Consider the following 13,285-nt stretch of genomic DNA (forward strand, 5'->3'; position numbering starts at 1 on the left):
GAAGTGAATGAACAGTGAAAATAAACCCGAGGAAGAAGAGGGGAAAATTGAGATGCAAATGTATGTCAGACAGTTGTGATTCTTTTTTTTTTTTTTTTAAAGATTTTATTTATTTATTTGACAGAGAGAGATCACAAGTAGATGGAGAGGCAGGCAGAGATAGAGAGAGGGAAGCAGGCACCCTGCTGAGCAGAGAGCCCGATGCGGGACTCGATCCCAGGACCCTGAGATCATGACCTGAGCCAAAGGCAGCGGCTTAATCCACTGAGCCACCCAGGTGCCCCAACAGTTGTGATTCTTAATTTGGGTGCTAAATTACAGTGAATTATAAAGAACTTCAAAAAGAATTATTTTCACTGGATTGGAAATTAGTGGAAGAGAGTTATTAGCTGTAAAATAAAAACATTCTCATGGATGTTTGTGTGTGTAGAGGGGAAGTAAGTCATTAGTCAGCATTTTGAAAAAAGATTCTAATTAAAAAATAATGATGCTGCCGTTTCATTTATGGGGTGATAAGAGATCAAATAGTCACAACATGTTGTGGTTCCTCACTCACTAATTTCCATCCATTTTGCTGCACCTGCATTTTTATACATCTCTTCAAAATAACATCCACTTTTATGTACCCATATGTATAATTTTTGGCAGTGCTGCAGAAGCACTTCTGTGGTGGAAAATGGTTCTTGCCTCATGGTTTGCTGACATAAATTCTGGATAAAAGAAAGCAGGGGCATTTTTATAAATTAGACCCTGTGGTTTCATTCTAGTTTCTGGGAAGCTGTTGGTGTAAATATTTACTTATCTATATTTTCTTTTTTAGTTTTAGCCCAGCCTCCAACTAAAAATCATTATATGTCCTCGACAAGTGAAGCAGTTCCACAACCGACTTTGACACAGAATCAGGCATTTTCTCTTCCTCCTGGGCATGCAGTGTGCTGTTTCTTGGATGGTGGAGTTGGACTTTATGACTTGGGAGCCAAGAAATGGGATTTCCTTAGGGACTTGGTATGTTTGTGCTCATTCCTACTTTAATACACCACACTTATTTTGTGTTAGCTCTTGATGTTTATTTTTACTTACATGCTATGACTGTTTTAAGTTATTTTCATAAAGAGTTGTATGTTAGGACTTTATCTTGGTTGGCTGAAACATTTTAGAATTGTGTGTAGAATGAGAGATGACAAAACTAGGACAATTCTTAAAATTTTAAGTGTTAAACTTCTTTCAATGTTGATGTTTATTTAGCTTATTTTTTTTTTATTTAGCTTATTGTGATTATTCTGTGTGGTTGGTAGTGTTCCCATTCTTGTGTACGCCCCATTGATCCTTCATATAATATTGGAAAATTGCATTACAGTACTATATTTTGGAAGCAAAACGAGAAATAAGTATTCTTTCAGGAGGAAGGACAAGTCCATCTGTACCAGTTACTCCAACCTTTATTGTTCATATCTGTGAAATGAACAAGGTTGGGTTCAGTGTTTTTTTCTGAGATTTTCTAAGACTTCTAAGATTTTTGCTATTATCAAATCAATACAATGATTCTAGTATTCTGTGAACATTTGTTCTTGTGATCTTTAAGCCTCCATATAAAATAAGAGTACGACCTCGCTGAGGACTCGCATTTTTGACTGGTTTTGCTCTATGTATGCTTAAACCCCCTCAATAGTGCCCAGCACATAGCAAGACTTTATTCAGTTTTGTTGAATGAATGAATTTGTGAACGAATGAAGGCATGTAATAATGTATATTGTGTTATAATTGCGATTTGTCAAGAATCCGCTTCTTTAAATCTCCCTATTTGATAGGGCGTAAAAATGCCTTCTTATTTTCTACAGGTCTGCACTAGACTCATCTAGACATTTAAAAAACTTTTATATGTTGGTTGTTTTTCTGGGGAAAAACTTAGAAAAGGAATCTAGAGCTATAATCACCCTTGTAAAGAAATTGAGGGAAAGAAAGTAATATTGTATCACTTTGGGACAAATTTAATTTTGTCCTCGAGTGAAAAAATTGAAATATGGCCAAAAAAATCTTATAACAGTGTGTAGCTTAGTTATTTTTATTCCTTTTGCAGATATCCTCTAGATTATTCCCTTTCCATGTCAACTTTTTATGTAAACTTGTTTCCAGTGTGGTCAACTCTTCCTGTACTTCAAATTACCATTTACTTTCCCAAAAATGTATGAAAAGGAAGAGAGAAAAATATAAGAATACATTTAAATCTATAAAAACTTGTATTAGCAAAGGAGAAATCATGTAATCTAAGTTCAGTAGCATTTCTGTTGACTATGTATCTTCATGTTAAAGTATTTTATTTAGAAAACTGTATTATTTGATAGTTCTCATTAAAAACTAAAATACTCCTTGATTATAAATTATTTCAGTGGCTTGTTTTCACTTTAATAATGCCTGCCAGCCAGAGAACATAATGATTTTTTCCCTAATAATTTTCAAAGAATAAGGTTGTTAGAAAATTTTGAACAAGACTAATTAAAAATCAAGATTATGCTGGATTCTTTTTATTTCTGCCAAAATCATGAAGTTCTCTTGGAGTGTGTCATTGGTATAAAAAAGAGAAGGTTTGCATTTAAGGAACTGTAGTTTTAATTTCATCTTAGTCTTTTATCACACTTCCAGAATGACATAATAACTATCACTAGTTCATTGTTTTATAAATTTCTAGGATGATATCATGTATATGATAATCAGAAAAAATATGTTTTGCATTCTTTTGTTTTTTTAACACCTTTGTATTTAGTTGCTGATTGGAGGCATTGTGGTTGAATAAAATCTAGGTCTGTACAAAAGAGTAAAATAACAGCATAGAGAATATTCAACCACAACAGTGATTCTAATTTTGTACATATATATATATATGTATATATAATATTTTGTGTAAATATTTGAAAACTATAGTACATATGTCAACTTGATTATAAATTGTTGTTTGTTAATAACACGAATCTTCCTCAGTAGTTGTCACTTCTCTATGCCACGTTCCTAGGGACATGTGGAAACGATCTTTGACTGCAAATTCAAACCTGATGATCCCAATCTTCTAGCAACAGCTTCTTTTGATGGCACTATAAAAGTCTGGGACATAAATACATTAACAGCTGTGTACACCTCCCCGGGTAATGAGGGGGTTATTTACTCCCTATCCTGGGCCCCAGGTAAGAGGTGTTGTATTAAAATCAAGAATGCAGTCTCCTAACTTTTGTTTTCATTTGAATTATATCCTTCTCTCAATGCCACCTTGCTTCAAATAATTGTAGGGACAAATTAGTACCAATATATATGTTGGTTCAGTTTTTGTGGGGGTTTTGAATAAATTGCTCCGTGCAGGCACTTTGATTTCTGGACCTTTCTATATGACATAATCATATACAGAAGCCACAGTCAATAAGGATGATCTTGACCATCTAATATTAGCTGCATTTGTATAGCTATGACTTTCAAGGTGTAACAGATTTTATGTGACAAAAGTTTTCCTTAAAATTTTCATATGAATCAAATACATGAAATTTAAAAAAAAATAATATAGATCTTTCCCTGATAACATCTGTTTTTATTTATTTATTTATTTTTTAAGATTTTATTTATTTATTTGACAGACAGAAATCACAAGTAGGCAGAGAGGCAGGCAGAGAGAAAGGGGGGAAGCAGACTCCCTGCTGAGCAGAAAGCCCGAAGATGAAGATGCGGGGTTTGATCCCAGGACCCTGAGATCATGACCTGAGCCAAAAGGCAGAGGCTTTAACCCACTGAGCCACTCAGGCGCCCCTAACATCTGTTTTTAAATATGAATGATTCTGTATAATCACAGATCAGTGTTGACAATGTAATTTGATATAAATCCCACCATCGTAACATTGAAGAACTTCTGTACCAGAATAGGGTCTTTTGTTTGATCTCAGAAATATGCTACCTTTATACCTTCCCATACATAAAGGAGAGAAAAGATGTCCTTGAAACCTGACATTTTTTCTCCAAAACATTATTTCCCTATCTCATTTTGCACACCCAAATGAATTTTTCACTTTATAAAGTATATAGAATGCTTTTCTTACTTGTCCTAGTGGTAACATATTTAAACCCACCTATAACCAGGATATAGCTTATTTTTTAGATTATCTCCTCGTGCACAGCGATTTTTAGTCTTAAATTTATGGGCTGTCAAGGGTTTTAGATGTCTTTAGGGATGCCAGGAATCTCTTGGATTTTATGCATGAAAGTTTTAGCCTATATGTGTGCATGCCTGTGTCTGTCAAAGATTATCATAGGAATCAGATTTTCAGAACGGTCCATGATACAAAAAAGGTTAAGAAGCTAGTGCTGTTTTATTTATCCCTTATTGCCTCAATGAACAGAAGATCCAGAAGAAGGTTTTACTTCCAACTCTTACTCTGACAGTAGTTGTTTCTGTAAGCAGAATATACTTAGTGCCATCATGGATACAAGGCCAATTGAAAAAATAAAGTTACTTCACTAAGAAGTGAGGCACAAAAAGAGCTAATTAGGTCTCTTCTTTATGTTCATCCCCATTTGACGTTTTGTGCTTACCAACATTTATTTAAGAGGGTCTGAGAGGCTGAATAACTTCCCCAGCTTACATTCCTCACGAATGATGGCGGAAGTGAGGTCTACACAGGCGGACTTGGGCCTGGGCTCCTGCTCAGTGCCATATGTATGCTTCTGTGCGGGGGGGCCCCGGCTGGCGGCACAGAGACATGGCGCTGTGGCAGCTCCTGGCTGAACAGTTCCTCCTCCACAGTATTCCCTCAGCCTCACACCTAAAACTGAAATAGAAATCGCAACTGTCAAAACCGTTGTTCTGATTCAGAACACAGAACCCGATACCTAAAGCATTAGTTCACTCTCTGGAAAGCAGGACTGTTGGAAAGTGAAAATTCTTTAATTTTTTGAAATGTGATTACTGACGAAGCACTACTTTTAGCTAAGTATGGTTAAAATTTAAAAGATTTACGAAGGTCAATAGGCTTGGAAGTCTAATAGGGTTTAGAGGATTGTGTAACTTGCTGTCCTTTTAGAGTAGCAACCACAGGAGAAGAAAAAAAAAGTACAAATTAATATGGAAACTTCTCCTCAATAATTTGAGAACCCAAAAAAGGAGAGCAGAATGAAAATACTAGAAAAATGGTAAGGACTTATTTTTTTAAGGTTTTTAATCATTTATTCCAAAGTATTTCCTCCATGTCTTACTTGTAGGTAGTACAGGACAACTGTTCCTTTGTTATAATGCAGAAAGCCTCTTTGACTGCCTTGCAAAAAACACTCATGTATCAGAACATCTGCTAACTTAGCAGCAGTTTGATGTGCATGAATCTTTTTGTTTCTTAAAAACAAAGAGCATTGTGTAGGTTTTTGATTTAAAGAACCTGGATTTTTTCATGTGTTCTGCTTACAGAAAGGCTTTCCTAACCAAAAAGAAAAAAAAACAACAACTCATTAGATGCAGTGTAAAGAAAAATGTAAATACTGACTGGATAAGTGATAGTATTGAAGAATTATTGATAATTTTTGTGTTTGTGATTGTGATAGTTTGGTCATGTTAATGAAAGAGTCTTTTAGACATTTGTACTGAAGTATTTATTGGTGAAATGATAGACTGTCAGAGATTTGCTCCAAAGAAACCCAAGAGAGACTATAGACAAAATGAGAGTTGACCATATTTTGATAATTGTTGAAGTTGTATAACACATTCATTATACTATTTTCTCTTTCCATACATTTGATAATTTTCATCAATAAAAACTTAGAAAAACTGCATTGTAAATTGCAAGTCCTTTTCAAAAATTAACATTTTGGAAAGAATTACATGTGTGGCAGACATTTGATATAATGTCTAACAAATTGTTTCCTAAGGTGACTTAAATTGTATTGCTGGAGCAACTTCCCGAAATGGTGCCTTTATTTGGGATGTTAGAAAGGGCAAAATGGTGCAACGATTTAATGAGGTAAGGTGTATTTATTGGTAGCCGAATAGTACAATGTCTTATACTGCCTCATGTTTTGTAAATGCTTTTCTCTCTTAGTTTAATAATCACCAGGTGACATTATGTTCTGTCACTTGGAAAAAAAAAGTAAGAGAACATACACATGTTGAAATGAATTCTGAAACATATAGATGGGTCTAAGATAAAAGAATTCACCTACAGTTGCATTAGATATTCAAAGGAATTAGGATTTATTCTCCACAAAATTATCTGGACAAATATTCAGTAGTTGTAAGAAGAGTAAACTCGAAACAAGTTCCAAATTACAGTCTAAATTCTGTTACAATTCACTTTTCACGTAGGGAGAACCGTTTAATATCATGAACCTGATTCTTCACCTGTAAGATGGGAAAGTTGAATTTATACAGTTTCGTGGACTTCCTTCCACCTCCCAAATTCTGTTCCTCCAGAACAAGTGCTAAGACCATGCCCCTTCCTGCTGGTAGTGGCAAACATTGTACTTGACTTCTGCCTGGAGTTTGTCATCCTGTGTTTTCCTGAGTCCCACTAATACTTGGAAACTGCATGTGATCTCACTGTAATATGTTAGATATGAGTCAAGGGAAATAAGAAAGGATCTCTCTTTTGAAATTTCACTCATTTCAAATGATTACTGTTGGAGTTTATTGAAGATATAATCTATTTGAAAATGGCTTTAAAGCTATTTATAGAAAAAACTGATCTTCCTCTGAGGATCAAGCAGCTTTGATCTTCTAGGGGACACTAAAGTAATGTGGAAAATGCAGAGTATTAGGGAAACTTTACCAACCACCAGTAAGCAATTTTGCCCCCAAAAGAGGAAGCTTTGACAAAGGCCCATATAGTTCCCATCCTCCCTTTCTCTACAGTGCAATGCTTTCAGTTCAGCAGTGCCCCCGACCTGCCCTCCGCCCTCCGGTCAAGAACAGCACTGATCCCATAATAGTCATGTAAAAAGAAAAGAAATAAATCTGAGAAAGAAACTTTTGACCTAAATTCAGAGATATTATCCTTGGGGGTCATTCTGTTGAACTCTTCTTACTGCATCTTGGCCTCTTGTGACCTCAGATGTCTGCCCATTCAGCACTGTGATGGCCCCAGCCTGACTCCAGCAACCAGCATCCTAGCATGGGGGTTGAGGGTGACCCTCACTTCCTTTCATGTCTTCCCAGCATTCCAGAGCATAGTCGTGACTGATAGAAAAAGTGCTTAAATCTGGGATTAAATCTAGGATCCTAAATCTAGGATAATAAATACGGGGCGGTGCTGGCTGTAATTAACTGAGTTACACACGTCTCACAGAAGGAAATGCCAGGTCTTAGAAGCCCTAAGTTGCACTTTTCCTGGGATAAACGAAGCTGACAGAAGGCCTGTACTCCTTCAGTTCCATGAATATAGAGATTGCCTCCATTTTATGCCCATCTTTGTACAGCTACCCCCTTGATCCGCAAAGAGGGAGAAAACAGCAAGCTAGAGACCACTTCAGTAGCGTTGCCTTAAAACTCAAGACTTTAGTCTCTCCTTAGCAGCAGCCACAACTGAACTGCTATATAAAGTTAAAGAAAAGTTGGAAACGGATCGATGGCAACATTTATTCTCCCATGCCCTGCTGATGAATGACATTCCCATATGTAGTATATTCCTTGTGGTTTTACAAATCCTCATCATACTGGTTGTGACTGTATCCCTTCCCCTCCCCCAATCCAAGAAAGCAGAGGAACAGGTCAATATAGAGTGGTTTGTGACAGGAAGAACCTTAAATCCTTCTTTGTTTTTATAAAACAGAAACCTTTGAGAATTAGAACAACCAGTAATAACAGTTGCGGTGTTTTTCCCATTGTGTTTGTGGTAGCACCGGCTTAGGAAGCGGAGAGATCCCTGCCTTGGTCTCCATGCAGGCATTTCTAGAAAAGGCATCAAGCACGGCTTTATTCTGCAGATCTCCGCTCTCTGCCAGCGTCTGCAAAACCGAAACAGAGCCACTTAATCGATATCTTAGCAGAGGTGGTTGGTTTTTTAAGTGTGTTAGCTTCCTACATTTTTAAAGTATATGTTCCGCTTCTGCTGTTGACAGTAATACCTCTGTTAGCATCATCTAGAGTAAGTTCCTAACAGAAGAGCAATACTAGAAGTAAATAAATAAGAGAAAAAAAGGGGTGAATTATTTTTTATTGATAGGTATTTTGCATTTTTTGAAGCATGGAAAAAATGGAATATTCTGTGTTGCCTGGAGTCATAAAGATTCCAAAAGAATAGCTACCTGCAGTGGGGATGGCTTCTGGTAAGTACCTGATATGAAGTTATACTGCTTATTAAAGATGCATGTGATAGTACCAGTTGTGTCCTGTTAGCATATACATCCGGGTTGTCCACGAGCTGTACGGCTCCACCAGCTGTCGTCAGTGCATGTGTACCAGCCCACACGGGCACAGGCCGTGTTCTGTAACAGTACCAAATAAGAGTGTGGTGAGGTTTCAAATAAATAAACCAGTCATTTCTTTCTAAATGAAAATACTTCCTGAGTGGTAACTAAAATACTGTGAATGCCTCAAAGAGACTTTAAGAACTTTTCACTAAGAGTCTTATTAATCCTCATCACGTTTTTGAGGGAGTGGTATTTCAGTTTCATGGGTGATTCAAGAGATATCAAGCGGTCTAGACACTTGTTTGCCTTTTGTAGATGCCATTATTTATAAAAGGATGAAAAGCCTTTGCAAGAAGGAATAAGGCATGTGGGAAATGCCTAATGGCTCTGACCCTTTGTTTCAGAAACCAGTGCTTTCTTAATTCTGCTAAATCCCAGGACAAAGTAGGTTTCCAAGGAATATATATATAAGGGAAGAATCGCCTTTGAGCTGAACAAATGTTTTTATCCAGATGTTGCTGTTGTGTGGCTGTAGGTTTTGTCATTGTCGACAGGTGGTAGAGTCGTGCGTGGCAGCAGGCAATGTAGGAGAGATGGTCTCCTGTTGGGTTTGGCAGGCCACAGCCCAATTTTCTTGTCCTCTCTTTAATTTCAGTGAAAAAGACAGTTGTTATGGAAACCAAAGATCTTCACCAGGAAGGGGAAATTTTCCAAAAATAGGCATATTAGTGATTTTTTTGCCTTGAAAAGAACTATTTGCTAATCGATAAATACCAAAATACAATAGATGTGCTTCAGAGTTTTTTGATAAGGTGATCCACAGTTAGCTTTACCATGGGCTTTCAGGACATCACTGGTTTGATAAATAACCATAGGCAATGACTAAACATTTGCAACCACTTCCCAGTAGCCTCAGAAGTTTTCATTGGCCTAATGATGATTTGGAGGATCTTTTCTTAAGACTTTTAAAACTCTGTGATATATTAATTTATACATAGTTCCTGCTGCTGCTGCTGCTTCTTTTTCTTCTTCTTTTTTTTAATCAATTGCCCTTTGTTATGGCAATGATATAGTTGGGTTTTAGAGCCTCTTTAACTTTTGCAGCTAAAATGTATTCTTTTGGGGAGAAGAGATCCTCCAAATTTCTAGTTATGTCACTCAGAACGTGCCACAACAATGTTACAGCTTGCATGTCTTGGACTTGGTAAAATAGTACATGCAACTTGCATTATAAATGAGCTCTTTGAAATATAAATTTTGAACTGCTAAATTTTGAAGCTGAAAATTGAAAGCATATGTTAGTTATATCATTGTTTCAAAATATATGTGTTAAACTATGTTTTTTCTCAACTAAAAATATTCTATAAGAAATTCTATAAAAAATATTTCGGTAAGAAATAGAATATAAAAATGTTCTATAAGAAATATTCTAAATCAAAATTTACACCTTCAAATTGATTTAAGTAGATTGCCATAATTAATACTGTCTGATATAAATATACTCACTCATAATTGGTGATATCATTTACTCAGTATTTTTAAATGTTCCCTGTGCTTTGAAGACAAGGTCTCTATCCTAAAAAACTTACTTTTGAATTATAAAATCTTGGCTTTGTTTTTGTAAATAATGTATTTGGAATGTTTTTTTTTTCTATTAATCTATTATACTTAATTTCAGTATTATTCGAACAATTGATGGTAAAGTGCTACACAAATACAAACATCCAGCTGCGGTGTTTGGTTGTGATTGGAGCCAGAACAACAAGTAAGAATTTCTTTTTTTCCCAAGATAAATAATAACTTCTGAGATTTTAAATAAACCTGAAATTTAATGTTATTCCCACAGGTAATACTCATCGCTCTCTTTAGGGTAATGATCTCATTGTCTGACCTTGTAATTGATTGTTTATGTTAGCTGGTGTTTAGGAAGAAGCATAGGACTAACTAATAAGAAATGGAAATTTAGTCTGAATCTGTATGTGGCTTCTACCACGGAAGTGTATGTGACCCTTTCCCTAAACCCTTTCAGGAGTCTCGCCAGTGGTGTTATTCCACCACAACTTTCCACTGTCCTCCCCTCTGCAATGCCCTGACACTGGATGGTTTCCCGAAATGTAGAACTTATGTGCATAATTTTGAAGGGTCATCCTTCCTTACAAGCCTAATATTTACCATGTAAAAGTCAAGTCAGATTTAAAAATTAATCCAAGTCAAATCCCCACTAAAACTGATCCTTCAAGTGACTGCACTTCCAAGAATCTTGCATTTCAAGCCTCTTTTTATTCTGTATAAAGTGTACTTAAAGATTCAAACTTCCTTTAGATATTGTGAAAATAATGTGAAATTATGTTTTTCCATATTGCAAGTGGAAAATATACATATTGTAATATTAAAACCTTGTTATACTTGTGTTCTGGGTTAAATCACATAAAAAATGATGGATCTGTGTATTTCTTTCAGTAAATATAGAAGAGTTTATAAACCTTATAAACCTATAAAACCTGTCAGAGGTTTTATGCAAAGTGAGCTCATGCCCAGCTCCTCCCCCAGGATTCTCCATCTAAGTGGCCTGATAATGTTCATAACAAAGCTGCAGAAGCCAAAATCTTTGGCCTCTTCTCTTATGCCTTGTCATCTGTCCATTTCCATTTCCAGTCTGCCGTCAAGTCCTATGATACCATCCATGTAAATACTCTTTTTCTAACCACCCCTTTCCCCTCCCCAACCCAATACTACTTGTTTGCTTTTGGACTTCCTCAAAAGCCTTCTAAATCAATTCCAGAGTTCACATCCTTTGTCACCAGTTCCTTGTCTCCCTGCCCCACCTTCTTGATGTGAAGTCAAATTATTTAACAACCGGTCCCAGTGCACCATTGCATTGCTTACACTGATTGTAGGGTAAAATGCAAAATCTTAGGGGCCCGACAGGGGAGTCCTTGTATAATCTGGTTCCTGTGTGTTTTAATCATGCCATTGCAAGCCTGGCTCTCCCTTGTTCTTTGCATTCAGCCACACTGGCTTTCAATTTCTTGAACTAGTCAGCTCATTTTCATACCAAAGCTTTCTCTCATGCTGTCTCCCTATATCTAGGAATCTCTTCCCCACCCCATGCACACAACCCTTCTATATTGTATTTAGGTAACATCCACCTATATTCCAGCCCTCAGCATCAAACCACTTCTACAGAAGTATTTCTGGACCCCCATGTTAGGTAAATTTCTTCTGTGATATCCTGGGAGCACTTAATAAAAGTAATTATAACAAATAAAATTAATAAAGATTAGAGCAGAAATAAATCATAGAGGAGTGCCTACTTGGCTAGTTAGTGGAGCACGCAACTCTTGATCTCAGGGTTGTGAGTTCCAGCCCCATGTTGGGTATAGAGATTAATTAAAAATAAAATCTAGGAAGGAAGGAAGGAAGAAAATAGAAACTAAAACAAATAAAATAAAACCACATTAAAAAAAAAAAAAGCAATAGAACAGATCAATGAAACCAGGAACTGGGTTCTTTGAAAAGATAACAAAATTGCTAAACATCTAGCAAGACACATTGTAAAAAACAAACAAACAACAAAACCAAATAAACAAAATAACTAATGGAAGAGGAGAAATAACAGCCAATACCACAGAAATACAGTTATAACAGAATATCATGAAAATCTTTATGCCAATAAATTGGGCAACTTAGAAGAAATGGATAAATTCCAAGAAACATATGATCTACCAAAACTAAAGCAGGAAAAAATAGAAAATTTGAACAGACCAATCACCAGCAATGAAATTGAATCAGTAATCAAAAAGCACCCAAGAGGGGCGCCTGGGTGGCTCAGTGGGTTAAGCCGCTGCCTTCGGCTCAGGTCATGATCTCGGAGTCCTGGGATCGAGCCCCGCATCGGGCTCTCTGCTCTCTCGGGGAGCCTGCTTCCTCCTCTCTCTCTGCCTGCCTCTCTGCCTGCTTGTGATCTCTCTGTCAAAAAAAAAAAAAAAAAAAAAAAAAAACCCCAGCTCACAAAATTGCTGAATATTTCACTATAACTTGTTCCTGCCAGCTCTGGCATATCACTGGCTCCATGGCTTAACTATTAAAAAAAAAAAAAAAAAAAAAGCACCCAAGAAACAAAAGTTCGGGACCAGACAGCTTCACGGGCAAATTCTACCATTTAAAAAAGAGCTAATATCTTTTGTTCCGAAACTATTCCAAAAAATACAAGAGGAAGGAAAACTTCCAAAATCATTCTGTGAAGCCAGTATCACCCTGATACCAACCAGATAAAGCAACCAGGGGAGGAAAAAAAAAAGAGAAAGAGAGAGAACTACACACCAGTATCTCTCATGAATATAGATGCAAAAGTCCTTAACAAAATATTAGCAATCTGAATCCAACAGTATATTTTAAAAAATCATATACCGCCATCAAGTGGGATTTATTTCTAGGATGCAAACGTTGTCCAATATTTGCAAGACAATCAGCGTGATACATCACATCAATAAGAAGAAGGATAAAAACCCTATGATCATTCCAATCGATGCAGAAAAACCTTTGACAAAGTACAATATCCATTCATGATAACCCTCTGCAAAGTGGACCTACAGGGAACATATCTCAACATAATAAAGTCCTCATCTGAAAACCCCACAGTCACTATCATACTCAGAAAGCATAGAGCTTTCTTCCCAAGGTCAGGAATAAGACAAGAATGTCCACTCTCACCACTCTTAGTCACCATATTACTGGAAGTCCTAGCTACAGCAGTCAGACAACATAATGAAATAAAAGGCATCCATATTGGCAAGGAAGAAGTAAAACTTTCTCTATATGCAGATGGTTTAGGAAACCCTAAAGACTCCAGCAAAAAACCACTAGAACTGATAAATGAATTCAGTAAAGTTGCACAATATAAAATCAATGTACAGAAATC

General features: G+C 36.4%; 1 protein-coding gene across 10 annotated transcripts in view; it reads left to right on the forward strand.

The window, feature by feature from the left end:
- WDR17 (WD repeat domain 17) overlaps nt 1–13,285 on the forward strand; it is a 114,115-nt gene that overhangs the window by 61,788 nt on the left and 39,042 nt on the right. For all 10 annotated transcript variants that reach the window (XR_007124516.1, XR_007124518.1, XR_007124517.1 and 7 more), the window contains 5 exons: nt 821–1,005; nt 3,008–3,176; nt 5,890–5,981; nt 8,198–8,280; nt 10,043–10,129. Coding sequence is in view for 7 of the 10 variants with exons in the window: in XM_047714122.1 (XP_047570078.1) it covers nt 821–1,005; nt 3,008–3,176; nt 5,890–5,981; nt 8,198–8,280; nt 10,043–10,129 (616 nt within the window). In the remaining 3 variants the exon portion in view is untranslated. The remainder of the gene's footprint in view (nt 1–820; nt 1,006–3,007; nt 3,177–5,889; nt 5,982–8,197; nt 8,281–10,042; nt 10,130–13,285) is intronic.

Source organism: Lutra lutra, chromosome 2 (genome assembly GCF_902655055.1).
Source record: "Lutra lutra chromosome 2, mLutLut1.2, whole genome shotgun sequence".
NCBI lineage: Eukaryota > Metazoa > Chordata > Mammalia > Carnivora > Mustelidae > Lutra > Lutra lutra.